This window comes from Gavia stellata, chromosome Z, assembly GCF_030936135.1.
Source record: "Gavia stellata isolate bGavSte3 chromosome Z, bGavSte3.hap2, whole genome shotgun sequence".
Taxonomy (NCBI): Eukaryota; Metazoa; Chordata; class Aves; order Gaviiformes; family Gaviidae; genus Gavia; species Gavia stellata.
In genome coordinates, this window is record NC_082637.1 from 15,316,143 (window position 1) to 15,344,063 (window position 27,921).

The 27,921-nt window shown below is 40.3% G+C and overlaps 1 protein-coding gene across 3 annotated transcripts in view; it reads left to right on the forward strand.

The window, feature by feature from the left end:
- The first annotated feature begins 360 nt into the window (after positions 1 to 360).
- Positions 361 to 27,921, forward strand: part of LOC104259714 (oncostatin-M-specific receptor subunit beta) — a 34,140-nt gene continuing 6,579 nt past the window's right edge. The window contains exons 1-14 of one of the 3 annotated variants that reach the window (XM_059833958.1): positions 361 to 508; positions 4,854 to 4,950; positions 10,573 to 10,736; positions 14,285 to 14,444; positions 16,008 to 16,289; positions 16,906 to 17,035; positions 18,981 to 19,138; positions 20,520 to 20,656; positions 21,926 to 22,085; positions 23,241 to 23,317; positions 23,733 to 23,961; positions 24,577 to 24,759; positions 25,911 to 26,012; positions 26,463 to 26,642. In XM_059833958.1, coding sequence (XP_059689941.1) covers positions 4,878 to 4,950; positions 10,573 to 10,736; positions 14,285 to 14,444; positions 16,008 to 16,289; positions 16,906 to 17,035; positions 18,981 to 19,138; positions 20,520 to 20,656; positions 21,926 to 22,085; positions 23,241 to 23,317; positions 23,733 to 23,961; positions 24,577 to 24,759; positions 25,911 to 26,012; positions 26,463 to 26,642 — 2,035 coding nt within the window. In that variant the 5' untranslated portion in view covers positions 361 to 508; positions 4,854 to 4,877. The remainder of the gene's footprint in view (positions 509 to 4,853; positions 4,951 to 10,572; positions 10,737 to 14,284; positions 14,445 to 16,007; positions 16,290 to 16,905; positions 17,036 to 18,980; positions 19,139 to 20,519; positions 20,657 to 21,925; positions 22,086 to 23,240; positions 23,318 to 23,732; positions 23,962 to 24,576; positions 24,760 to 25,910; positions 26,013 to 26,462; positions 26,643 to 27,921) is intronic. The other 2 variants (XM_059833957.1, XM_059833960.1) reach the window with 2 other exon arrangements.

The window sequence follows — 27,921 nt, forward strand, 5'->3', positions numbered from 1 at the left end:
AGCACTGGAACAGGCTGCCCAGAGAGGTTGTGGAGTCTCCTTCTCTGGAGATATTCAAAACTCTCCTGGACGCATTCCTGTGCAATCTGCTCTAGGTGAACCTGTTCTGGCGGGAGGGTTGGACTAGACGATCTCCAGAGGTCCCTTCCAACCCCTATCGTTCTGTGATTCTGTGATTGTGTGATGTGTACCATATAGCTCCAACTGCCAGTCAATGACTCCTGAATACTATGAGCCTGATCTTGAAAGAGGCTTCAGTTGAATTTTGGTGCTTTAATGCCTTTGAAGAGAGGTTTGATGGAATGTTTGTCTTAGGCAGGTTTACCCGGTGAATAAAGGGAATTTCTTTTTCGTCTCACCTGTGGCATCACAAAAGCATTGGCCTGGATGGGACTTTGGGGATCATCTAAGCCAGCCTTTTGCTCTGCAGGAGAAATAGTTTACCTGGAGATATTTATTTAGACTATTCACAAACTACCTACTGAAGGAGATTTCATCTCTTCCCAAGGTAATTCATTCCTATGCTGTCTCCCCTTCTTGAGTGATTTCTCTTTAATTGGCAGGTCTCTGAAGAATTCCTGTTGCTGCTGAATATTATTGCAGTTGCCACCAGGTCTCCAAAATGGTTCTGTTCTATTGATGTACCTGTCAGTACTGATTAATTTCAAGTTAGGCTGGGGAGTCCTGAATCCATTTGTATCTGTTTTGTCACACCCCAGGTTACATTTTTCCAAGGGGAAGAATTACAAGTAGACTATATATTCATGCATTAAAAAAAAAAAATCTGTCAGTGATTCAGGCTACAGACTGACAAGACTAAGCAAGTCTGCTTTATTTCTTCCACAGATGCTGAATTTTTAGAAGGGGGAATAATATAGATAAAATGAAAAATTTCTTGCTCAGCTAACTTCTGTAGCTCTGACAGACCATTTTGTACCCAATAATCCACAACTTATGGCTTAGTATTATCCCCCATTTTATAGGTCCTTTCACAGTGTGTCCTGATAACCAGATTCATCACAGAAATTAGAACTTTAACTGCTGTTGTTAATGATGGAAAAGAATTAGAGCTTAGGGGAGTGATTATTTCTTTCTATTTGGCATTTATGAGGCAGGATCTAAATTACTGTGTCCAGTTTTGGGCTCCCAGTACAAAGAAGACTGACAGACTGAGTCCAGGATAGAGACATCAGGAGGCTTTCGAGGTTGGAGCACATGTAGGAGTCACTGAAGGAGCTGAGTTTGCTTAGCTTGGAGAAGAGAAAGATAAGGGCAACTCTGACTGCAGTCCTTGCCTAACTAATGGGAAGTTACTGAGGAGACAGAGCTAAGCTTTTTGCAGAGGCGTACAGCAAAAGGGCACAAATTGTAGCAAGGAAAATATAAGAAGAAAAATCTAAGGAGAAAAATGAATATATGAATATAAGAAGAATAAAAGAAGATATTCTCCTTGTATGAATATAAGGAGAAAAAGGAATATATGAATATAAGGAGAAAAAACCTTCAAAGTGGAGATGGTTAAGCACTGGAACAAGTTGCCCAGAAAAATTGTGTAATCTCCATCCTTGGAGTTCTTCAAAACTCACTTGAACAAACTGCTCTATGATAGACTAGATTATCTTAATGACAACAGTAACTAGAAAGGAAAAAGTATTCACATTATGTGTCTGCAGTACATATTAAAAATCACTGGCACAAGAGCTTCTTGTTCTTAGCTGCAATTCATGGAAACAAAGTACACAGGCATTCCAGGTTGGATCATGGTGACAAAACATGACTTCTCTTAGGCTTAAAAAAAAAGTCAGCATTGATTCATTCTCAGATGAAAAACTGTGGCATACTAGTGTGGTATTCATATCTTTTCAGACTGGCAAATCTGAACCAAGTTATTCACCAGAACAATGGTTTTGATTGTCACTTTTCTTGTGACTTTGATAGTTGCTCAGTATTTCTCAGAGATAGTACTTTTGCCTCTTTCAGGGTGATGAATTACGTAGATACCTAAAAACCTTCCCTTGCTTCCTGTCTTCATTCTTTTGTTGTTCAATTATTTTCGCTTTTGGCAAGGTTGTTGTTAATATATTATCATCATCATGTGGTTTTTTAAAATGAAATTGATAATGTATTTTGTACAACTGTTTTGATTCTTTTTTAATCTTTGCAATCAAGACACAGATTGATTATTGATAATACAGAATAAGTGCTTGACATTAGTTGGTAGTAATTCCTGTATGTGATTAATTTTTTAGTCATAGACAGAAGTTTCTGCATAAAGATGATTTAAGTCAAAATATTATTTGTATATTAAGGACTGTATTTATTTTTTCTCAAATAGTGTTCCATTTATTTAAATTTACTTTATACTCTCTTTTGTTAGAGTATTCCAGAACTTTTCCTGTGAAAACTGGTTTGATACAATTGTGATACATATTATCACAATTTATTTTACAGTATTAAACTCGATTATTATCATACTGAATAGTGAAAGGGATTGTAGCTGTCCAAAATACGTTTATATTCTGGTGGTCATTTATTATATTACACTGCCCTTTCTTAGTATTTATAGCATAGCGTTTGTACTATGCATCAATAAAAGTGATCTAGGCTGTGTCATTAGTGAACTGACGGTGTAAATAACTGGAGAGAGATAGTTAAATTAGACATTTATTTCAATACAATGGTTCAGAATGCCTCTTAAGAGCAGAAAAGAATTTGGATTTGTTTTCCAAATAGGAAGTAATTTAAACAAATAGTCTAATATGTCATGACTTCCACAATACTTTCCCACTGTATTTAATGTTGGATTTAAGTGATACATGACAAATAGGGCAAATAGCTTTGTGTCCAACCCCAAAGATATTTACAAAATTAGGAGTCCTGTGGGGCCCAGTTTTCATCATGCTGATACGATTAAGTCAGGAGTTATGCCACTGAACCTAACTGATCACCCTTATTTTAGATTGGTCTTAGGGCAGAGAGTCAACTTCCTTGAATTTAAAGGCAGTTTTATTTTCACATTTTTTCTGAAAGCGGGCATGCAAGATTTGGCTTTGTGTCTCAGTATTAATTTAATATAATTCTAAAGATTAGCAATCTACTGGAGAGCTACTGGAAGTTTTAACATAGTCTGACTTGGAAAGACTTCTTTTTGTGTCACCTATTTGCCACTCACTGTTCTATAACAAAGAGCCATTCTGTTGTGTTTATTCCAGACAAAACGTAACAAATTATTTTCCCTTTTAGGTATTAAATTTGATCAGGTGATAAAAAAACCCTAAACTTCGAAAATATATAAAGAAGCAGATTTCACTGAGTTAGTTCTTGGAACAGTCTATTAGTTGCATGTGAATTAGGCCTAGGTTCTCAAAAATATTTAGATTCTTTATTCATGTTGATTTTAGTGTTGTCCAAATACTTTTGAGGATATTGGTATAATGGCAAGAAAGACTGCAGAAGCCTACACATTGGGCAAGGCAATGCTCACCTTTTAAATATGGGGGCCTCCATGTGAAGCATTTGTGCTCACAAGGAAAAAGTTTGGGCACACTGCAGCAAGGGTGCTTGTTGTGAGCATTGAGCCCTGGCTTGCAGTGCTGCACACAGGACTCTTCTACATTTTCCATGTGACCTTTAGAAACATAGGAAAAAAAAAAAAGGTTGAAATCCTTTCTTTTGATCCTTTGGAGAAATTCAGAGCATCTCAAAACCAATGGCTCTAAGGCAGGGTCATTAAACTGAAGTGTCTGTAGCTCTGAGGTATGAAATCGGAGGTTTTCTGCTAGGAAAAAGTTATGGAGTGAACTCCTTGCCCTTCTGAAATCAGTAAATGTTCTGTCATTGGCTTCAGTGGGGACAGAAGGCCGCCGTGGTTATCTGTCCTGCTAAGCAGTCTCAACTTCTGTTACGGAAGCAGTGGTGGAAGACTGTCTTTATCAGTGTTCTACACAGCTCCAGAAATGTAAAAAGTGGAAATGAAAAGTTAAAGATAGCTGTATCATAGTCCTGTTCCTGTTGTTTGGACTCCTGTACCCTCTGTGCCTGAGTGCTTTTAACCATACTGCTGCTACCTCTCCCTCCTACACAGGGGAGTTTGCAGGTGATTCATGTCTTCTGAGGTCTGACATGTATATGTGACGTGTAGAATAATTTGGGTGGAGAGGTGAGTGCTATAGTCATATATGTTTAGCATGATCTCTATAATCTTCATTAGCATATGCTGCAGTGTGAGTTGTAATATGCATTTCACCAGTAATGAGGCAAAGGTCAGTTATCAGACAGGAAGCCTTTCGAAGAAACAAAGAACCGTTCAGACTTCTGTTATTTTGCTGTCTTTGCTGACCACAAGCAGGGCTGTCCTGCATCCCCAGGGCCTCCTCCTTATCTGCATCCTGTGTTAATCAGGCAAGTCTCCACTCCCCTGGGTCTCACAAGAGATAGCAAGGTCAGTCTTAATGGTTCTTTGAGCACAGGAATCCCACCTCCTTATCCAAATTCCACCTTGTGCAGGAGGAAAGCCAAAATATATCAGGACAAACTTTTGTTTTAATATTCCTTAAAAGTAAGTGGAGGGAAAACTTTAAAGATATTGTGTGTTTTATTTGTTTAGATGAAATTGAACTTTTTGAGTGTGGTGTATCTTTCCCTAGGCTATAAACAGGTCCTAAAAACAAGAGGGTTTTTTCATTCCTTATCTTTGTTCATTATTCCTGAATTTCTCTTAAACTGCCTGAAGTCTGTGTGGTTGGGTTTTTACGTATTCATTCTTAAATACAGTAATATTATCTGGACTATTGTCTGGCATGCGCTTCTTGTAAAAGAAACAAATAAATAGAAATGTCTTCTTTTCTGATAAGTCTTGTGCAGGAAAAGGTGGATGAATGATGAATCACTTCATGGTTCTGGCAGTACTGCTCCCCCTGAGGACTTGCTACACTACATACTTACAGCAAGGTAAATATCTGAACAATTGCTTTCTTACTTGGAAGCAATCTACAACAACTGAAGCTTTGGACTTGCTCGTTTGTAAGTCTCCTGTGATTAAGCAACATGTTACACGCTTAATAAAATGATTCTTTTTGGTAAGGTGATGAAGCAACTTGTATAATTACTTTTTGTAACCCCATAATGTAGAATTGCTAGTTGAATCAATAACTAGCAATGATGTCAAGCCAGAGTGTATTTATTTGTCTGCTCCTCCTCTGTCTCATACATTTCTGAGCTGTACTCTGTCATCTTCAAATAATTTATTTCCTCTTTGACAACTTTTATGCTTTTCTACCCCTTCCCTTCACTTTCTCTTTTTTGTTTGTCTTATTTATGAAAACTTTAGCACTTCTGTTGGCTCTTTTCTGAATGTGCCGCAAGATTCCAGGACCAGATTTTTATTTCTTACACTTCACATATGTATCCAATACAAAGAAATAAGCAAATATGCATATTCAGAGGGAACAAAGTTGAATATAAGGATAACTTTCCAGAAAGCTGTGCATTTTAAGGTAGAAGTACTGCTTGCACACTTGCACACTTGCAGCTAGCAGTAGCATTGGGCATGACTCCATTAAAAGGAAAAAAGGAATGAATATTTTTAATTGACTCTTCTGTGACCACCATTAAGAAGGCAGAATTTACCAGACTGTAGTCTGCATTATAGAAGTTGTATTGCCTTAATTAAGTTGGTGAAGGAGGGAGAGGGGTGGGCTTTTTTGTGTAAATGTACTTGTTATCATACTGAAGGGGGTAATACATCTGTTTCAGACTTACTGGTCTCTCTTCAACCTTGAAATTCATGTGTTCACACTCCATTCATCCAAGGTGTTAGTTCCTTAGTTTTGAGATGCTATTACCAATGCCCCTAGAGTGGCAAAACTTTGTAATGCAGGCAAATCCAAACAGTTACTACATTACAGTAACTTGGTCACTTGTTTTCACATGCAGTTTTTCAGGAATAAAATTAGTCTCTATTGTTAATCATAAAGCTATTCATATAGTCTTGAGTTAGCTTTCAAGTTAAAACAAGTCTTAAGATGCCTTGGTTATTTTACTTTGCTGGGAGGGGAAGATTATAACTGTGAATGCTACAAATATTTCTACATGTGTAAATTATACTACAAAAGCCTTTAAGTCCCACATTGTATCTCAGTGGTCGTCAAGATCTTGCTATAACCTTAACTATATTGTTTCTTCTGTTTGTTGGTACTGTGTATAAGCCCTGACTGGTGATCTAGACTGTCTTATGCCAGGCTCTGAGGAAAACAAAATTGTGTGAGGTCTGAAGTGATATGTGTTTGTGGTGAATTGACCCTGGCTGAACACCAGGTGCCCACCAAAGCCACTCTATCGCTCCCCTTCCTCAGCTGGATGGGGAGAGAAAATATAATGAAAGGCTCGTGGGTCGAGAAAAGGACAGGGAGATCACTCACCATTACCGTCACAGGCAAAACAGACTCGACTCGGGGAAATTAGTTTAATTTATTACCAATCAAAATCAGAGTTGGATAATGAGAAATAAAACCAAATCTTAAAAACACCTCCCCATCACCCCTCCCTTATTCCCAGGCCCAACTTCACTCCCAATTTTCTCTGCCTCCTCCCTCCGAGTGGCACAGGGGGATGGGGAATGGGGATTGCAGTCAGTTCATCACACATTGTTTCTGCTGCTCCTTCCTCCTAACACTCTTCCCCCGCTCCAGCGTGGGGTCCCTCCCATGGGAGACAGTCCTCCACGAACTTCTTCAATGTGAGTCCTTCCCACGGGCTGCAGTTCTTCACGAACTGCTCCAGCGTGGGTCCTCTCCATGGGGTGCAGTCCTTCAGGAACAGACTGCTCCAGTGTGGGTCCCCCGTGGGGTCACAAGTCCTGCCAGCAAACCTGTCCAGCGTGGGCTCCTCTCTCCATGGGTCCACAGGTCCTGCCAGGAACCTGCTCCAGTGCGGGCCTCCCACGGGATCACAGCCTCCTTCGGGCATCCACCTGCTCCAGCGTAGGGTCTTCCCCGGGCTGCAGGTGGATATCTGCTCCAACATGGACCTCCATGGGCTGCAGGGGGGCAGCCTGCCTCACCATGGTCTTTACCACAGGCTCAGGGGAATCTCTGCTCTGGTGCCTGGAGCACCTCCTCCCCCTCCTTCTTCACTGACCTTGGTGTCTGCAGAGTTGTTTCTCTCACACATTCTCACTCGTCTCTCCAGCTGCAGGTTGTTGTGCAGGTTTTTTTCCCCCCATCTTAAATATGTTATCCCAGAGGTGCTACCATCAGAGTCGCTGATGAGCTTGGCCAGCGGCGGGTCTGTCTCGGAGCTGGCTGGCATTGGCTGTGTCGGACATAGGGGAAGCTTCTAGCAGGTTCTCACAGAAGCCACCCCTGTAACCCCCCAGCTGCCAAAACCTTGCCACACAAACCCAATACAGTCATCTAACCAAAAGGAAATAGTGGAGGGACACTCGTACAGATGGAGAAAAAACCAGAAACTAATGCGACCTTTGTTTATTTTGTCAAGTTAATTAAGTCTGGCAGGTGAAAATATTCTCCATGGTGAGAAAAGGGATGAGATTTTAGCTTGGACAGAAAGCTACAGATGTAGAGAAGAGAGGCAAGCTCATCATCAATGCAATAGGCATAGTAGTGACACTTGCAATTAGAATTGGCTAGAGAAGGAGCAGAAAAGAGGATAGGGAAATTCAGAAGGTATGTAGGGGTTGCTTTTAATGGTGCACCCTGAAAAAGGAAGGGTTTTCTGCCAACTGGATGGCCTTTCTTTCAGGTGTATTTGTTTCCTTTCCCTGGGTGTCTTACTTTGTGCCTGTGAGTTTCATTGAGAGATTAGCTGGGTCCCTTTCTTTAGGTTTGTTTATTTGTGCTGGGCCCATCTGCCTCCCCCAGTTGCTTCAGCCCTGCAGAAGGAAAACACAAGAATGGCAAGGGCCAGAGCTTTAGATCAGCCATCTATTTGCATATGTGAAATGAGATCCCCTCAGAAGCTTGGTACATCGTGCTTCAGGTAAAAGGATGATGTACGTACAGGTAAGGTTGACCAGAAAATGGGCAGCTAAGATTACATACTGGAGAGGAACAACATTACAGTCAATTCCTTAGCATAAGTGGGATTTTAACAGCCTTTATCTTGTTTTGATGGTGGAATTCTGTAGAATGTGGGGAGATGAAATGTGTCTTGTATTACCTTCCCAAAATAACGTAAGGTACTCTGCTTCCACAGTTAACTTGATGGCTCACTTTGTTGTTTTGGTTGTTCTGGCTCCTTGCCTGGTCAGTCCTTGGCAGTGAAGCTAACAGTATTTTTGTTTTCCAGTAAACCCTAAAATTGCTGCTCTCTCATCATTTATGCAAGTGAAATTTATCCCCAGGCCTTCCCCTTTATTTATTCAGTTCCAGACATCTACTAGTTATCATGAATGCTGAGTTTCCTTATGGTAGTATAAAACTGATGGCCATTATTTTTCAAAAGCAACTGTCAAGCAGCAGGTAGGTGGGGTTTTTTAAGGACCATGTCATAACCATAGCCAAAAAAGAAATTTTACTTCTGCACTTGAAACATTTTGGATTTACCTTGCAGAAAACGCTGATGCTGTAAAATTCTGCTTTCATGTAATATACACATACTCCTCTTTTTCCAGTAATTATATATAAAGGCTGCAGTGAGAACTGATAGAAGGTACACGTGCATATATGTGCATGTATGCTTCTTCCTTAAAAACTTTTTAGGATACCACAATCCTGTTTCTGAGACCAAGTGTTTGAACAATGAAACCTTGATTTCTCCCTCCAAGCATATCTGAAGAAGCCTATGCCAGTAGTTTCCTCTAGATTGAAAGCATATGGTTTCCATTTTGCTTTGACTTCCAGTACCTTTCAAAAGGAAATGGATTAAAAATATACCAACAGAGTTTGAGATTATTTGCTTAAAGAGCAACAATCCTTTCTTTCAGCAGTTTTTTACGCTGTTACTAATGGTACGATATATACTTTCCTCCATTTATTCTTCAATTATAGGCTGGACTTGTATAAACAACTAAGCTGTGTCAATGTCTGTATTCTCATAATTAATAAATATGCTTATGAAGTTTTATTTGCTTCCTTTGATCAGGGATTGTTATAACTGCTGCATCTCTTGAGCCTTTCATTTCTTAAGCTTAATGTAAAGATCCATACACATGGAAGCTGCTGCACAGAAGTTAGTGCAGAGCAGGCATCACAGTATAAATTGCAGAATGGTTTGGATATCAGATTGCTGCCAGAAGCATCTATCAAAATGTGGATTCTCAAAGTGAATTTCCTGAGTGCTTCCGTTTCTGCCAGTAATATTCTGTAAAAAGTCTCAGATAATCATTGGGTCAGCAGGTGAAGCACATCTGGGAGAAATGACTGGAGGTGGCAGTTTTGTGAGAAGGAGCTGCTGAGGTCTCTCAATCCAGCATGTCCCTGAGGACTGTGGCTGTAGCGGAGCAGGAATGCCCAGAATGAGTTCTGTTTTACTAATACATCAGTTATTTCTGTGATTTCTTTTCTGTGTCCTCGTCAGTAAAAGCATTCTGATCCTCTAATTTGTAACAAGTTGAAGCATCTTGGAAAGACACTGTGGCAAAAGAAAAAGCCTAGTTACTTGGCCATTTCAGTTTCCTGCCTTCATTAGTAACCAGATAAGTTTAGGGGGTTTTCTGTTGTTTTTTTGTTTATTTTTCAGGAAGTAGAGAAGGTATAGATCAGTAACCACCATATTTCATCTCTTCCAAGAGTTAGGGTTTTTTGGGAGGGATGATAGAGCAAACATCTACAGATCATAAGGTGATCTGTAGTTTTCAGTAAGCTAGTCTTTTTCAGGCGCCTTTCATTTCCTGATACCAAAAGGGACTTCAGTCTGACTTTTACTTTATTTTATTCTGGGAATTAACTCCAGACCCACAAAAGGATGGAGGTGCCATTATAACTAGGCATTATAAAATATTATAACTATAATTCCGGTAGAAGAATCCACAGCCCTGACTAAAGTACCTAAGCTCTGTGTAGAGCAACCAGGAATGTGCCTAATACTAGACTGTCATCCGAGCTAGCTAGTGGACGGCAAGCTCTAACCTATCCTGTTCAAATATTTGATTTGCATTAACTAATTTAATCTTAATTTGGTCAGAGAGCAAAATTGAGCCTAGATTTTCTGCCCTAATGATGAGAAGTCTTGCTGGGGTTTGGGATTTCATGGGATTCAGTCCCTGTTAATACATTATGTTGTTCCTTTTCATAAGACTATAAAGGGACATATCAATATTCCCATAAAGTAGCTAGTAAATTAAGGGCATAAAGAAATTAAGTAGCATACCCAATGTTATGGTGGGGGGGCTATTGAGTAGGTTCAGGAACCTCATTCTAGCCTGCTGATGTCTAAAGATTATCTTTGCTTTTGATATCAACAGCATGGGTCTTGATCACTTTTTTTTTTCCCCTTCAGAACTGTGTGGTGTGGAACCTATTTTACCTCTAACCACTGTTGTTTCAGATCTGCTTTGTAACTTACAAAAACTTGCTAAACATTACTATTTTTGTGTCCTTTGTGTGCTCCTAGAATCCATTGTGTTTCCAGTAGTGTACCTTAACATTTCCAAGGATTTGGCTCTTCAGCGGCTGCTGGTGGCATGGGATGTTGGCAAGTCAGCGCATGATGCTGAGCTGGCAATGTCTTTTGAAATACAAATCCTTCGAACAGATGAAACTACTACTGTGTGGACAGTAAGTGTATTTTGAATAAAGGTATCTTAGTTATTTACAATATAAAGGAAACTAAAGGAAAATCAAATGTTCAGATGCATATGCAGATAGCTTTGCTGTATAGGTTTACAATTTACAACATAGTATTTACAAAACTGTACTAGAAATACCTCTGTATTTCACTAGGGGTGCCAGACTTGGTCTAATGTTATGCCCAGCTTTTGTGCAAAAAATATATTGGTTCAGATGAAGTCATTTCCACCTGTGCAGAATGTAGATATGCCTTGCATACCCTTATTGATGGGTTGTGGTGGGCAGATTTAGGAGATCTGGTTTTGAAAGTCTCTGTTTCCCTTTCAAGGTGCTGGTCCCCTAAGCGGCCTCACAGAAACATCCCTTCCATTGTTCCTAAAAGCAGCCTTTTCTGTAGCATGATTGCTACTCTTCACTGGGGACTAACTGAGCATGAGTCATGTTGCTGCAACTCCTCTCACCTTATGAACTAAACGATAGTTTCAGTGTGAGTGAAGCCTTTCTGTGCTGTGCTTGACCCTGTTACCAGTTACCTTATACCCACCTGTTCCAGTTAAGGAAGAAGTAGTGATGTCTCTTTTGCAAAGTCCCTATCCTGCTAGTTTTCCTTAACGCCTAAACCAGCCAGATTTTCTGAAGAGGTGGAGATCACCCAAATCATAGGCTTAAGCCTGCTCCTGATGTTTTCCCAGTTCATGACTTCAGTGTGAGAACTTTTGTCTCCAAAGAAAATTTCCTTTCCTTTGGATCTGACAGAATCTTTTGGGAACTAAATGCATGTTTTAGGGATATTATAACCTATTATGAGTCATCTGCTGATTGAACTATGGAAGAAGATGAAATGCACATGTTAAAGCTTAGCAAAACTAGAAAACTCTTCTAGCTCATTTAAGGCTGCTATTTGTGAGGAAGCACATAAAGCAGAGAAAGGCTTATTTTTCTGAAACCAGAAGTCAATAAAATAAGGTGGGCACCTTTAAGAATCACAAGTTACTATCGTCAGCCAAGTTGCTAGTATTTTGTCTCTGAGTTTGAAGAACCACGTCTTCACTGCAGATGAGCTCTATGAAGTTCAGAAGAGTTTGACCACTTTGATACATGGGGTAGGATTTTTAAATACCTCATGAGTAGATCTAACCCTGAAGTCAGAAACTGGGGCCATATAGCCACAAACAATTAAGTGGTTTTTTGGAGTATCTTTCCAACAAACTCTTACTAACATGCTGGAAGAAGAAAACAGTTTTTCAAATCGAAGGACATAGTCTGTTCTGTTACTCATAATAAACACGACAAGGAAAATAAACAGGGTATTTTGGATGTCACTACCACAAAGGAATGTATTCACTTCTGTGTTTTTCTGAAGAATGTGTACCAATAAAGAAACTTTGTGAGTCTGCTCATACCAAAGTGCGGACATTGTATTAACATCCAAAGCAGTGACTACATTCCTCAGTGCTATAACTGAGAAATTAAATTGTAGACTGATTGCAGAGTTTTTCTCAGAGTGGTGGTACTATGAAAGTGCAGGTGTTGCTGATGGAAAGCAGTAATGGAGAGCAGTTTTCTAGTTGTCAGCGTGAGCCAGGGCTCTGGTATAGCTCATACAAGCAGCATGGATAAAATGCTGAGAATCTGGTACAGTTGTTTTAAGAAGTACTGAAATATATGTTCTGTTCTAAAATGTATTGATAATTACAGGTGATTAACAGAGTTTTTTTGAGCCATTTTTTCCTTCTTATGGGCTTTCATGCTGGACAGATTCACACTTGGGGTACATCTTCATCTGTCTGTCTGTGTGACTACATAGTGCCCTGGTTAGTTTGAGTTGCTGTGCCGTGTATTGGTGCAGCTCATTTAGTGCCCAGGCGGACCTTAGTATCACAGAATCATTAAGGTTGGAAAAGACCTGTGAGATCTTCAAGTCTAACCATCAACTACCACCTCCATGCCCACTAAACCACGTCCCACAGTGCCACATCCACACATTCCTTGAACACCTCCAGTGATGGTGACTCCACCACCTCCCTGGGCAGCCTGTTCCAATGCTTCACCACTCTCTCAGTAAATAAATTTTTCCTAATATCCAGCCTAAACCTCCCCTGGCACAGCGTGAGGTCATTTCGTCTTGTCCTGTTGCTAGTCACAACACCCACCTCTCTGCAACCCCCTTTCAGGTAGTTGTAGGGAGCAATAAGGTCTCCCCTCAGCCTCCTCTTCTGCAGACTGAACAGCCCCAGCTCCTTCAGCTGCTTCTCTTAAGACTTGTGCTCCAGACCCCTCAACAGCTTTGTGGCCCTTCTCTGGACACACTCCAGCATCTCAATGTCCTTCTTGTAGTGAGGGGCCCAAAACTGAACACAGGATTCGAGGTGCGGCCTCACTAGCACCGAGTCATCCAGGACCTCGGGGGAGGTCCCGGACCACTGGAGGATTGCCAACGTGACACCCATCTACAAGAAAGGCTGGAAGGAGGATCCGGGGAACTACAGGCCTGTCAGCCTGACCTCGGTGCGGGGGAAGATTATGGAGAGGTTCATCTTGAGGGCGCCGTCTGCAAACTTGCTGAGGGAGCACTCAATCCCCTCATCCAGATCATCAATAAAGATATTAAACAAGACCGGCCCCAAAACTGAGCCCTGGGGGACACCGCTTGTGACTGGCCGCCAACTGGATTTAACTCCATTGAACACTACTCTCTGGGCTCAGCTGTCCAGCCAGTTTTTCACCCACCAGTTTTTCAGTAGGTACATGCTGAGAGAAATTTGTAGGCTACCTTCTCTTAGAGAGCAGTAGAACAACTTATATTTTTTGCTCTTTGTCTGCATTTATATAATTCAATAAAAAAAAGTTTGCCAAATTACAGAGCATTTAGCTCTCATGATTTTTGAACCCCATTTTATATTTTAGGCTGTTACCTTCATGGAGTGCTAACAGTTTTGGATGTATTTTTTCATGTTTCTTGCACGAGCATATTACAGCAGTCAAGCATCCTGGGGAAATCAGCAGATATTTTCCTGCGGTGCCTGTCACTGATGGTAGTACTGTCCTCAGACGTTGAGCCTCAGAACTACAATGAGATGTCATCTGCATAAATCCTTATCAGCCATTGCAGATTCCTGCTGTAATTCAGAGCCAGGGATACGTAACCCAGAGCATTATACAAATTGCACTTGCAGGCAGCAGCATCTGTGCATGCTATTACTCATGTAATAGCAGGCACAAATAACCCACTGAAAGTCTCTGAGAGCAAATCCATTTCATGAGAAGCAGGGCCTGACTCACAACTATGAATCAAGCATTCTTGCCAGCACATCAGTCACTCCACCTCTGCTAGTACAGATCTCTAAGCAGCTACTTAGCTTGGTGGTTACTTAGCATGAGTTCACATGTAGCAAGTGGGATTTCAGAGATTCATTTTTCAAAAGTATTTTCTTCCTTTGAGCTTTCTCTCTCTCTCACTGTTTTTGATTGTACTTCCAAAGAGTCTACACATCACTGTGTTTTCAATACTTTGCCTTCCTGGCCTTTGTTTGTAGGAGTTTCATAATGTCACACTTGATAAATCAGGAAAGCCTCTTCATTGGATATGGGATTCAGACTTACCTTTGGAGTGCGTGTCACACTCAGTGAGAATCAGGAGCAAAGCAGAAGTATCAAATATCTGGAGTCAGTGGAGTCTGTGGGAGACTGTCCTGGGTAAGCAAAACAAGACTTTGCAATATCGGTTTTATTTTTTCTAGTTCAAAGCTAGATTGTAATCACCAGTGACTGTAATGATGAAGTCCGATTCAGGAGAGGTGGCATCAAATCAAGAATCCATTTTGAATTCTTTCCTCTCTAAGCACTAACCAAGTCTTTTTTTTTGCTGGCAATAATAGCAATGCCTCAGCCGTTGTTTTAATTTGCAGACTGTTTTCCTAAGCTAGTAGACCAAATGTTTTAGAGCTTTTCACACTCACACGTTAAAACAATGCAGTACATGGAGTTGCATGGGATCTTGGATAGGCTGTAGTGTAGCCTATCACCAGGTCAGATACAGCCCTGGCCCAGACTGCGGGAGAGGAGACGAAGTGCATAGCTATGGCTACATCATCTGATGCATGTGTTGCTTTTGTCTGGGGTTCATAACTTTGATTACTATTAAAGAAGCAGAGAGAGAAGAGCAAGTCAGCTCCTTACATCACTTGGAATGAACTTCTGTAAATTATATGAGAGTAAACAGGGAGTGAATCAGTAATGTAATTGTATCACAAAACCCTTTTTTTTTCAGATTACAATGTCTTACTAGAATAGTTTGGTTTCCAGAGAATTTGATTTAAAGGAAATATGTAACTGCTTTAGAAAAAACTACTACAGTGATTTTGTAAAGAAACACTATTCTTTGGAGCAGCAAGGCTTTTAGTTATGGGACACATAGGCAATAGAAGCATCACAGGTCCGTATACTTGGATTGTGGCTCATAAATTGCCCATCTCCCTCACTTTATCTAATGGGAAATAGAATGCAAGACTCCCTTTCCTTCTCACTAACCGCAATCTTGGAGATTTTATTTTTTAAATTGAAATTGGATAGGGATCAAATATACTATTTCTTTGTCACAAACTGCATTACAGACCTGGTTTAGAGCTCTCTGAAAGATAGTGACTCTAGACTTCATCAGGTTTTTGGATCAGATTCTTTAGAGTAGATTTTATCTCCAACCTGTGCAAAAGCCTGTGAGTCACTTAAATCTCACCAATTTTTGCATCCAGCAAGGAGTTCAATGGTGAAAGCCATAGGAGTCTCATTCCAAGCTGAGTATCCCCTTACTGATCTGATTTATTCAATGTTGACTGCTCTTAGCTGAGCTCTGCATGAGCTTCAAAACATGATGTTTTTCTAGCCCCCTGCTCATAATCTTCAAGAGCAGGCATTTTGGCTGCAAGCATCAGCTTGTTCATAGGTGCAGGAGGTAGTGTTCATCTGTAAAGGCAATTCTTGAACACACACTCTTTGTTTCCCATAAGTGAAAGGCAGTGAGATGGATTTAGTCTCTCAGGTAGTTTGTTGGACTACATTATATGTTTATGGGTTTAAGAGAAATACAGGTATGATTACATGTGGAGTTGATCTCTGTATGGGGAAGAATACTAAATAAAAGTCCATGAATGGATAATACAACATTAGCAGATTCTTGTGTAAATGCTCAGTTATGTGTTCTGGTTGAAGGCTGCTGCCATGAGCAGATTTTGAAATGGTTTATTATGTGTTAATTTGCAGGCCTGGACACTTCAAATAATAGTGGACCACAAATCTTTCCAAATGAAAAAATTGTAGAGGAAGGCTCTGACATCACTCTTTGTTGCATTGGAAGGAAAGGTCAAATCATTAAGGAATTCTTTCTAGTCCCATCTGTTTATGTTTTCAATCGCACAAACAGTCAAGTCAGATTTCTCACTGTGAAAAATGTGGCACATCAAGAAGTGCCTCACATAAGTGTCTACTGTCGAGAGTCTTGCAATGAAGAACAATGCTATGATAATGCAGTTTTCTTTGTGGGTAGTAAGTGAATGCTTTATTACAGTTCTATTTTCCTGTTATTATTAAGTCAAGAATGGCTTTGGAGAATGGGGAGAGAGAAAAAAAAAAGCTTGCTGTAAGTTGTCATTGTCCTGTCATGTACAGCTGAACTCTGTTTGATATGTGACTTCAGATCTGTACACTTACATATAGAAAGCATTAAAGAATAGCATTAAATGTGTTCAGATCAATCTTATTTATTGATCCTAGGACAGGTGACTGATTTTTAAATATACCTACCCATTTAAGAATTCAACTTCATTGTCTGTGTGCATGTGGTAAAAACACAGCACAGTCCCCCTTTCGAAGGCTAGTAGCAATTTTTACAGATAGAAAACAATACAGATTAAATTAATGAATGTATGAATATAAGAAAAATAATACCATACAGAAGTGTTTGGATTGCAATTATGGTGTTGTCCTGATTTTTCTCTGCAGAGTGGTCATTGCATAAGTATAATTGAAATAATAACATCTGTAGTAAACCAGACTTTGTACATATCCATTATTTCTAGTTTGTTAATATGGTAAAAAGGTTGATGACTTTGGCCTTGACTGCCATGCTGTTGGTGTTTTTTTGGTTATTTCTTCTGACAAGAACCACCTGATACACCTAATGATTTTTCCTGCCAAACTCAAGACATGAGAACAGTAACATGTACTTGGAGCCAAGGAGGAGACACCTATCTTTATGGACATCATTCACCAAAATACTCCTTGTCTGAAGAGTAAGTCTCCTCATTGTTATATTGCCTGTGGCCTGTGCTGTACAGAACAGTCACGTTCTTTCCTTTAGAATCTGTGGAAATGTTTTTTATCCTTGTTGCAATTAGCTGCCTGCCTCTTTCCAGCTCACTGATCATCTTATTTAACAAAGTTTGAGCAGTGCAGAACTGCTCTGAATTAGGCAACCTATAACAAGGTTGCAGGTCCATCAGACCAGGTTCTGCTTGATAAAGCTTGTTCTAACCATTCTTTTGCGTTAATTTGTTTGGATATTTTTCAGTAGGTATGAAGACACCCTGCAATCAGGATATAGATAACTTAAAAGTATAATGTAATTATTGGGTAACACACACAACAGATCACTAGGATTTAATCGGCTGGTAGGCTGAGTATTAGTGCGTTCACAATCCATTGACACTAATGCTTACTCAAACTGATGATTCCCAGCTAACCCTCAGTTAGCCTGATTAGCCTCCCTAGCTCTTTTTCTTTAGGATTTTATAACTTTACATGCTGGTTTCCTTCTTAAGTTCTTGAGCTACTAACAAACTTACCTCAAAAATTCTACTTCTGTCTATAACTTCTGTAATTTCAGCTTTTTCTTTTTTTGTAAAATCTGTCTGCAGACTCCTTACAGCTCTTTCGTAGTGGTCTGAGTCAAGGTTACACAGATGTGGCATATCAGACCTGGCCCTTGGCTCCTTGCCACAGAGGCATCTAAATGGAGAGGAGAGAGGCTTTACAGCAGGGCCTGCAGAGAAAGGGGAACTCATAAAACAGAACAGATGCCTCATCATAATGACAAACTTTCAACAAAATGATCTCAGCAGAAATCAGGTCATCATTGCATATACATGTTCTTTGCATCATTCACTTTCCTTAAGAAATTATGATAGTGATTTACAAATGGAAGTTTAGAAAATGCACTTGAAATTACTGCTTCATTTAAAAACATAATGGTAGGCATGTGAATGTTTTAATTCTTGGCAAATAGGTCCCTAGTTTACAATTTCCATGAGGAAATCACTAAAAGCAATTTAGTTGTATCTTGAAAGGATAAAGTAAACTTAGCTGTATCTTAAAAGGATAAAGTAAACCTAGACTTTGAAGAAAACTTTATTCTAATTGTACGAATACCTATATTCATCCTACTTCAGGCTAGAGGAAAGAACTGAGTGGCTTCTTCTAGTCTCCCTGTCATGGTTTAACCCCAGCCAGCAGCTAAGCACCACACAGCCGCTCGCTCACTGCCCCCCTGCCCCAGTGGGATGGGGGAGAGAATCGGAAAAGTAAAAGTGAGAATGCTCATGGGTTGAGATAAGAACAGTTTAATAAATGAAATTAAATGGAATAAAATAATAATAATAATGATGATGATAATAATAAAAAAATTGTAATGAAAGGGAAAATAACAACAACAACAAATAAAACCCAAGAAAGACAAGTGATGCAAATGAAAACAATTGCTCACCACCCTCTGACCGATGCACAGCCTGTCCACAGGCAGTGGTCCCCTGGACAGCTTTCCCCCTAGTTTATATGCTGAGCATGACATCATATGGTATGGAATATCCCTTTGGTCAGTCAGGGTCAGCTGTCCCGGCTGTGTCCCCTCCCAACTTCTCGTGCACCCCCAGCCTACTCGCTGGTGGGGTGGGGTGAGGAGCAGAAAAGGCCTTGACTCTGTGTAAGCACTGCTCAGCAGTGACTGAAACATCCCTGTGTATCAACACTGTTTTCAGCACAAATCCAAAGCACAGCCCCATGCTAGCTACTATGAAGAAAATTAACTCTATCCCAGCCAAAACCAGCACACCCCCTCAGCCTTATTTTTTATGAAGCTTTTTTCCAGTTGGGCATCAAAAATTTTGAGCTCTATGTCGATTGTACATTATGGAAAAATGTCTTTTTCTCTTTTCCCCTCCTTCCCCCTCACGCCTTTTACAGGTTTTCCAAAAAAACGGTTCCGTGCACAGTAAGTTGTTCTGAGCAGTGCTCGTGTTCTTGGGATATAGGCCAGCAGAGGATCTTTAATATCACAATGACTGTGGAAAACCCACTGGGAAAGAAAACTGCCATGGATGTTTTTGATGTAACTCACAGAAGTAAGGTCTTTTCTACGTCTTTGTTGACAGTTTTTTGTTGCAGGCGTTGTCCTCCTTCTGATCTTAATTCTTAAGTGCCCCATTTTAAAGTATATAAGTATTTGATTTTTATCTTCACAATTTTTATTAGTTATCTGTCCCTGTGCTATAGTTATCTGCGGTCTCTTCAGTTTCAGATTTGCAAATTTGTGTTAATGGTAGAAAATGGCTTCACTCCAAAGGTCAGATTTCATTATTGAAATGACCCCTTAATGCTTCAAAATCTGCTGCTTTGCTGAAGCTGGTTCATAGTATAGGAAGCAACATGATACAAGAATATAAAATTGGGAAGTTCAAGAAAAATATCTGTGTAGGTTACTTGGGAATTCAATCCTTTCTCCAAAATATTATTGCTGATGTTACTGTCTTTCCAAAATAGAATGGAGATGCACTTTTTGAAAAGTGAGTAAATAAAATTACTAGCACCTCTCCAAATGAGATGTGATACAGGTGTAAGCAGCTATTGCCAAGAAAGAGGTGACAGTGCTAACCTGTCTTGCTGCTAATACGGGGCAGTAACATCCGCTGTCCTACTGTATGGGAGGAAGAGTAGTTTATCATCAGGGAAATAAAACAGGTTATTCTGTGAGTAGTAACTAATGGCTGTGGTTCCTTCTTCCCTATCGGTTGTGTCCTTTATCACAGCATGCCCCAGGTCCAATAAGCTCCGACCTACTCCTGCCTCAAAACACCTGTGTATTTCCTGCATCTCCAGCAGTACTTCCAGTTCTCCTTGTGTCCTCTAGCCCCGCCACATCCACCTCAGTTTCCCAAGGTCCTGTGACTGCCTTACCTGTTTCAAGCAGCAGAAGGCAACATGTGCTTTTTTTAGTTCTGAAACTAACAAGCTGATGGACCAGGAGGCTGCTGGGGTAACTGCTGCATTCTGGCAGCACTTCCTTCCTCAGAGACACTGATTACAATTTTGCTGGACACGCTTTTTCATATGACTTGTAGGGACATATGTTAAATGCCCGTCTCTGTTAAATTTGTCTCAGAGTGTTATGAGTGTTCTAAAAGTTGATTATTGGATTGTTTGGGGATGAAAGAAATAGAGCAGGAAGGGAGTGGAGGCGTAAACTGACAGGTTGTAGTGAGACAACACAATATTGTTACCTAAGTTTTCACGGGAAATCAGGCTAAAATAGGTTATAATCAATGTATAACATTTACTTACATTTACATTCTAAAATTAATTTTTACTAATTTAGATCTGCTTCTCCTAGACTGGCAGAAGAATCTGTATTTCTTATTTGCTTTTACTACTCAGCTAAAATACCTTAAAATACTTTTGCATACATTTTATGTTTTACAAGAGCTAACTCAGATTTTCCATTGGCAGTTTATCCCGCTGCACCTTTCCAGCTGTGGGAAAAATGCACAGATACAGAAATCACATTACACTGGAAACATCGAAACAAAGGAATTGAACTCTTTTGTCAGATCGAAGTGCTCCAACCCAATGGGAAAGTAGACCTGGTATGAAATTCAGGTTTCATACATAAAAACATAGCAAGTATCTTTTTGATGTGAGATTAAAAAATTAGTCCCCAGCAATATGAATACACTCTAAATCTTGTGAGTGTCTTGATGTATCTGTTTTCTGGATTTGTTTGCTCCCAAGCTGTACACTGATGATGTGGTCCATGTGGGCAGCCATTGCTGGCACTAATTCATACTCCCAACACTTCCTATAATGCTGGCTGAAGTGTATGGTATGACTGGTCTGCATATGTGGCTCTGTCATCTGCTGGATGGGTTCTGAGATTTCGTGAAGTAAATGAAAATACTTATGCACCTTATAATTGCTGTTAGCTATTGCTAATCTTGATTTGTCATGTTTTTATTACTCATATCATCTTACACAGAAATGGTGGAGAGGTGTGTTGAAGGCTTTTTTTGTATTAGTCCAGGAGCTTTCTGTGTACTATTTACTGTACTTGATGGTAGCATGTCTGGTTTCTAGTGAGGGAACCCCAGAACAGTTTTTCTTCCCATCTTTTTCCATCTCCTTGAAGATAATTTGAGTAGACTCCTTGTCTTGTTCCACCTCTTTCACAAACAGTGAGGCTGACTGACTCTTTGCATGCATACTCTGCTTTCTCTGTAGCCCTTTTCTTATGAACGCAGCTTGCCTCTAGCATATTAAAAAGGCGTTATGAAGATCAGGATCACGTTCCTGTTCTTATGTAAGTGTTCTGTCTTAAGTATTGCTCAAGAGCTGTTAGATCAAATGGTTGCCACAGATAACCATTGCAGAAGACAGTTTAGAGGAGAGGCTTAAAAGCATGCTTACTTTTTGACTTGTACCAGAGCTCACTCTGTCTCTTAGGACGGAGTGGGTTAAAAGGTTGGGGAAAAAATGGAAAGAAAAGGTAGCTGTAGTTGCTGTGCACAGATCTGGAACAGCATTCTACTTACATGAACTGAGTAAGAGACCCAGACTCCGTGAGGATAAGATCTCGGTAAATTCCCTCCTTGATGTAAAGAGTAGTCATTTGGCAGGTTGTGCGCAACTCCTGCTCAGACAGTTACAGAGTTGGCTTGAAGACCTTTTTTTGGATCTCCCAGTCTTTTGATCTTGTGCATATCTTTTTTTTTTCCTTTTTTTTGACTGATGTTCCATGATTACCTTTTCCAAGTCAAGCCTAACTGGCTATCGTAGGTTCTAGAGGAAGAACTATTTTTTCAGGCAATAGCTGATGAAGCTGAACTGAGCTCTGACTATTCTGGTTTTCTGTCTTGCAGCACAACACTTCGGACACACATCTCCATTATTCCAGCATCACCCTGGGCGGACTGCAGCCATACACTGAATACACAGCTAGAGTACACTGTGGGGCAGCTAAGCATTTCTGGAGGTGGAGTGAATGGAGCGAAGCCTTAACCGTCAGAACAAAGGAAGGAAGTATGTCCAGCCTATTGAGAAGGGAAGCTTGAAGGATGTTCTTCACCTGCTACCTCTGTTTGCTATTTGTTGCTACTTTTCTGCTGTGTAGCTAAAGCAGAGGCCTGTTGCATGCATAAAAGTAGAAGCACACTGAGCGAACTTAAAGAAGGCAGCTTATTAAACAACTCTCATCCTACCTACCAGTCTCTGCCATTTCATCCAGTGCAGGCAGTGGGAAATCCAGATGACTGGGAGGATGAACAAACCGAGTTACAGTATTCTGTGAGGGCTGGAGGAACGGTGCTGATGTGGGAACAAGCACCTGGGAACTTGTGCTGGTTTTGGCTGGGATGGGGTTAACTTTCTTCATAGCAGCTAGTATGGGGCTGTGTTTTGGATTGTATGGGGCTGTGTTTTGGATTTGGGCTGGAAACATGTTGATAAAGCAGGAATGTTTTAGTTACTACGGAGCAGGGCTCACACAGCACCAAGGCCTTTTCTGCTCCTCACCCCACCCCACCAGTGAGTGGGCTGGGGGTGCCCGGGAAGTTGGGAGGGGACACAGCCGGGACAGCTGACCCCGACTGACCAAAGGGATATTCCATACCATATGATGTCATGCTCAGCATATAAAGCTGGGGGAGGAAGAAGGAAGGTGGGGACATTCGGAGTAATGGCGTTTGTCTTCCCGAGCAACCGCTACGCGTGATAGAGCCCTGCTTCCCTGCACATAGCTGAACACCTGCCTACCGACGGGAAGTGGTGAATGAATTCCTTCTTTCGCTTTGCTTCTCCGCGCAGTGTTCTTTTGCTCTACCTATTAAACTGTTTTTATCTCAGCCCACGAGTTTTCTCACTTTTACTCTTCTGGTTCTCTCCCCCACCCCACCTGGGGGGAGTGAGTGAGCGGCTGGGTGGTGCTTGGTTGCCAGCTGGGCTTAAACCACGACAGAACTGCAAGCAAAGAAAGATTTTCTAGGGAAATGAACCAGACATTCATTCAGAAAAAAGCATGAAGGGAGAAAGAAGTTAAAGGATAATGTTTTTGGCAAGACCTGGGAGCAATGCGGAAAAAGAGGTTTTGGGGTGGAATTTCTTCAAATGGGAAGAAGCAATTAAACAGTTTATCCTTTCTGAACTTAGAGCATATTTGTTTTGCTGTATTTATTGCAGTTCCTTCAGGGAAATTGGACATCTGGAGAGAAATTACACCAGTTTTGGGGGGGCGGAATGTGACCTTGTTCTGGAAGGTGAGACATTGGTACAGAAACGGAAGCAAAGCCCTTCATAAACGGGTTGGAAACTTCCCCCATGAACTTTAACAAGTTTGTGTGCACATAATAGCAATTCAGTATGAAAATGTCTTTTAAGAATCTAAGACAAATATTATATATAACATATTTCAGAACGTATGTAGCTGTATGGTGGTGTGCTGCCCTGGCATTTTAGACATATACTTCTAAGTATTGTAACACAAGAAATCCCATTACTGAGATTTCACATTTCCATTTCAACCAGTATATGGATACATGTATGGAAACAAGTGTTTGTATTCTTACAGAGATAATACATCCAATTAGTTATTTGAAGTTCTAAGTGCTCCTCATATTTTTTTGGCAAAATTTGCTAAGTAATTGGTGTTTACCCCCGTAACTTTTTCCCCAGCAAGCACCAAGTTTTCGAGCAAACGATAGAAGTATTTCATATGAAGTAACCTGGGAAAAAGTAGAAGATGGCTCTAAGCCTGAAAGCGTCTCCTTTTCATCAGTCTACAATAGCACAAGGATTTCCATTGATAACCATTCCTACAGAATCAGTGTCATGGCAAAGAACAACGTTAATTATTCACTTCCTTCAGTGTTGATCATCCCTAGAGCTACAGGTAACAATAGGAGTATTTTCAGTTACATTTCCATTATGAGAGTTTTGTTTCTACCTATTTTAAGTGAAGCGATAATTTATCATCTTGGGGGAAGAAATTAACCTGGCCTTTTAACTCGCATCACTTCTATCTGGAAATTACTACTGTATTTTTGCCTACAGGGTGGTAACTGTATGTGTATTAAGCTAAAAAGTGCCTTGATCCATCCCTTAGAACAGAAAGTCTGTTCTGCATAGAGAGTCTCCGCAGAGCAAAACATATTTAGCCTTGAACTAGGGCCTCAGACCTGTGGCAGGTGCCGTGAAGGTGCAGCCACTGCTGCGCAAGGAACTCTTGTGTGTGATTAGCCTCTTGTGACTTTCTGTTTATGACTCCAGGTTTCTGCTGAGTTGAGCTCTTTTTCTGACTATACAGTAATAATTACTGGATGTTTTTCGAGCTGTCAGCTTTCAGCATGCAATGAGATCAGCTTTCAGCATGTGAAAGATCCCATATGTCTGATAATGAAGGAACACAACTATTTTATTATTATTTTAACAGCTTAGCATAGGAACTATATTGATCTTCATTTATGAATCAGGTGTCATGCAGGAAAATAATAAGACACTCTGTTTTGTTCATTCCTAGGCACGAAAGAGCTTAAAGAAGAACAGGTTAATGGTACAGATGATGGTATTTTTATTTCCTGGGAGCCCAGACAAATATATGACAGTTACATTATTGATTGGTGTAACTTTCCGATGTTGCAGCCTTGTGATTTGCAGTGGAAAAGATTTGGGCCCAACACTTCCAGTGCTCTGATTAACTCAGGTGAAAGCTGAATGATTTTTCTTTCTGATGTCTGTGCAGCAATCTTTCATGCTGTGGGCATTAACTGAATTTAGGAAACAAATCCTGTGGAATATTGAAGCCTGTGCAGTACAGGTGTAATTCTTCAAAGGCTTGTGGCATCATGTTTTGCCAAGCAAATGAATTAGATGCCACAAATGTGCCAGCACCATTAAACCTTGGAAGTCAGCATAGTATTTTAGAAGAAAACTCTTCTGAGTAGCTTGTAGTAACATCTTGAAGGAGGATGGTGAGGTTAATGAAGAAGTTAAAAATCTTTTAGCAGGAAAAATGCAAAATGGAGCTCTGCCTTATCTGTAATGTGAGTCAGAAGTTTATACTCAGGCAATTTAACACCCACTGTGTAGTGAGAGGTTTAGTGCTGTCAGCGTGCCACAGATAATGTGTCTCAGCACCGGTCCTTGCTTAGGACCAGTTGTGTGTTTTTTATCCCAGTGGTGACCTAAATCCTTTCTGGCTGTGTGAAAGTTGCTCGGATATACTTCCACAGCTGCTAGCCTTCCTGGAGTCTCTCAAGCTGAGAGTTCACTTTGGAATGAAACATTTGAATAAAATTTGACGGAATGCATTTCAATATGCAATAAAGGAACTGCACTTCAATTCATACAAACACATGGGAGCCTGTGTCCTTACTGAAGAAGAGTGTGGTAACAAATGGACAAAATGTTGTCTGGTTGTTCAGTGGATTGCACTCAGTTAATCCAAATGGGAGTGGATGTCAGTGAGGATAACATGGAATCCTAATGCAGGGGTGTGTGTCTACATTAAACAGTCCAAAACATGACCTTTGCCTATGCCAGAAACAGAAATGAAATTATCTTGCTCTTTGATGCATTTGGAGTCTATTGTGCACTCATCTTGAATACTTAAGGGCAACAAAAATACATTAATCCTGCCTCTCAATTCTCTCAGACAGAATAAATTTATTCAATTCACATTATGCATACTAAGAACTGGTTTACCCTGTGTCTCCTTCAGTTGCTTTAATAGCACAATACTACAGAAAGAAGTTTTCTAATGGATTATAGACCTCTGTAGAAAGCAGTTAAATAAAAGCAAAATGAAAAGACAATCCATAACCCATTTTTGTAATCAGTTCCACTATTTTCTAGCTGCTTTTGTTCCAGGGGTGAGATACCACTTCCACATTCATGGATCTGTTGCTAACAGAGCCTCCTTACTGGAGAAGAAGACCGGTTATCTCAGGGAGCTACGTAAGTTGGGAACATATTTAGGGTTTGTGTATTTGCTAAATTCATCTGTCACAAACAGAAGAATTCCACAGCGTTCCTCCTGCAGCTAGCTAAAAATGTATTTGCTGTGTTGTTTTTATATCATCAGTGAAGCATTTAAAAGTTGTACAACAGCGTACATAGCCGTTCATCGAGGATATTTGACTAGTGCAGTGACCAGGTAGACTCCATGTTAATTAGAATAGCTAAACAATGCTGTGATTAGCAGTCACTGCTTTGTGTATAATGTGGACTGTGTGAAGGCTCTGTGAAGTTGACAGTTTTTCTAGTGCACTTTGGCTTTGTTCAGCTTTTAAATACAAGTAAGATATAAACAGAAACACCACATGGGAATGTAGACGTTTTTCAAGTGAGAAGATAAACTTTCTTGAAGAATAACGGCAAGTTTAACTTGAATTTCCTTTCTTCCAGCTCCTCTGCTTGACCCTGTTGTCGAAAAAGTTGAACTGACTTTCAATGCAGTAACACTATCTTGGGATTCTTATCCCACAAATGAGTCACAGTCTGGTTTTGTAAGAGGCTACCATGTTTATGTGTCGCCTATGCAAGAGGACTGCAGTTTGAAAGGATCCAAAAAACATGTTCTTCCAGGTAACTTGAACTCTGGGATTTAGGAAGTTGTGTCCTTGATATAGGTGAAAGACTTCATGGCTGTTGCTGATATTGCAGCCTCTTAGAAAGTTCACATTAGGCAGGCAAATTTGGTCATTAGGCAATATATAGATTTCAACACCTGCTACTTCTGTTTCCTCTCTAATGCTTGAGGTGGTAATGGGCGGAAGTAGGTCCTGGCTTTATACATCATTTATAGCTCCCATCCTGTTGTCCGTAGCTCCTTTTAGCTCCAGTGTGAGCTCCAGAAAAGATTCTTGCAGTACTGTAGGAGGAGTCCAGTTTCTGCTTCTTGTGGTCTGAGTTCTGGATGAATTTCGAAAACATCTGTTTGTGGTCTACTTGGATGAGAATCATATGAAGCATGTTAGTTTTACTAGGGTTTGGGGTATTTCAGAAACAGATGGGATACAATTTATTTCCTTCAGAATTGGAGCACTGTATAAATTCCCCATTTAAATTCTTTTATAGTGAAAGTATTTGTGGCTGTGCCCTACAGTGGAGTTCCTTCAGCAGAACTGAGCTGTGGGGTGGCACAAAGCCACATTTAAACTTCTATATCTGATCTTCCTGCTCCACGCTCAAAACTGCTCCAGATGACTTTGCTCCATTATAATTTTCAGATGTTTCCAACATGTTCAAGGATATACTTTTTTTTTTTCCTTGCTTCTTCTTCCAGTTGGGTCATGTCCTGTATCAGATCCTTCTGCTGATTAGACTAGTACCAGGCTGAAACACGTAGTTTGAACTGAAGGAGGCTTATGTAGGAGTTCCTGTCAGAACTAAACTAACCATAGAAGTACCATGATTCTGCAAGGAACCCAGTTAGACTTTAAAATGTTTAGATTGAAGATTTCCTGCTTCCCAGTTTGTCTGAACTAGCAGACAAGGGGTGTGACTGGGAACAGGAGGAATAAGCTAACCCTTTTCTCCCTGGGGTCTGGGAGTTGCACAATAGAGAGGCAAAAGAGTTTTTTTCAGACAGAGATTTCTTGCTTTTGATTATCTTCAAAGAACTTGACCTAAGCCTAGGGGCTACAGGATTCTGGCAAAAAAGGAAATAGCAAAACCCAAATTATTCTGTTAAAAAGCTCTAGTAAAAGGAAATTAAAATAAACAGTTGCAGCTTTTGACAGCAAGTTGTTAGGTGGTTATTAGACCTTATTGCAACCTTTCAGTACTTAAAGAGGGCTTATAAGAAAGCTGGAGAGAGACTTTTTACCAGGGCCCGTAGTGATAGGACAAGGGGTAATGGCTT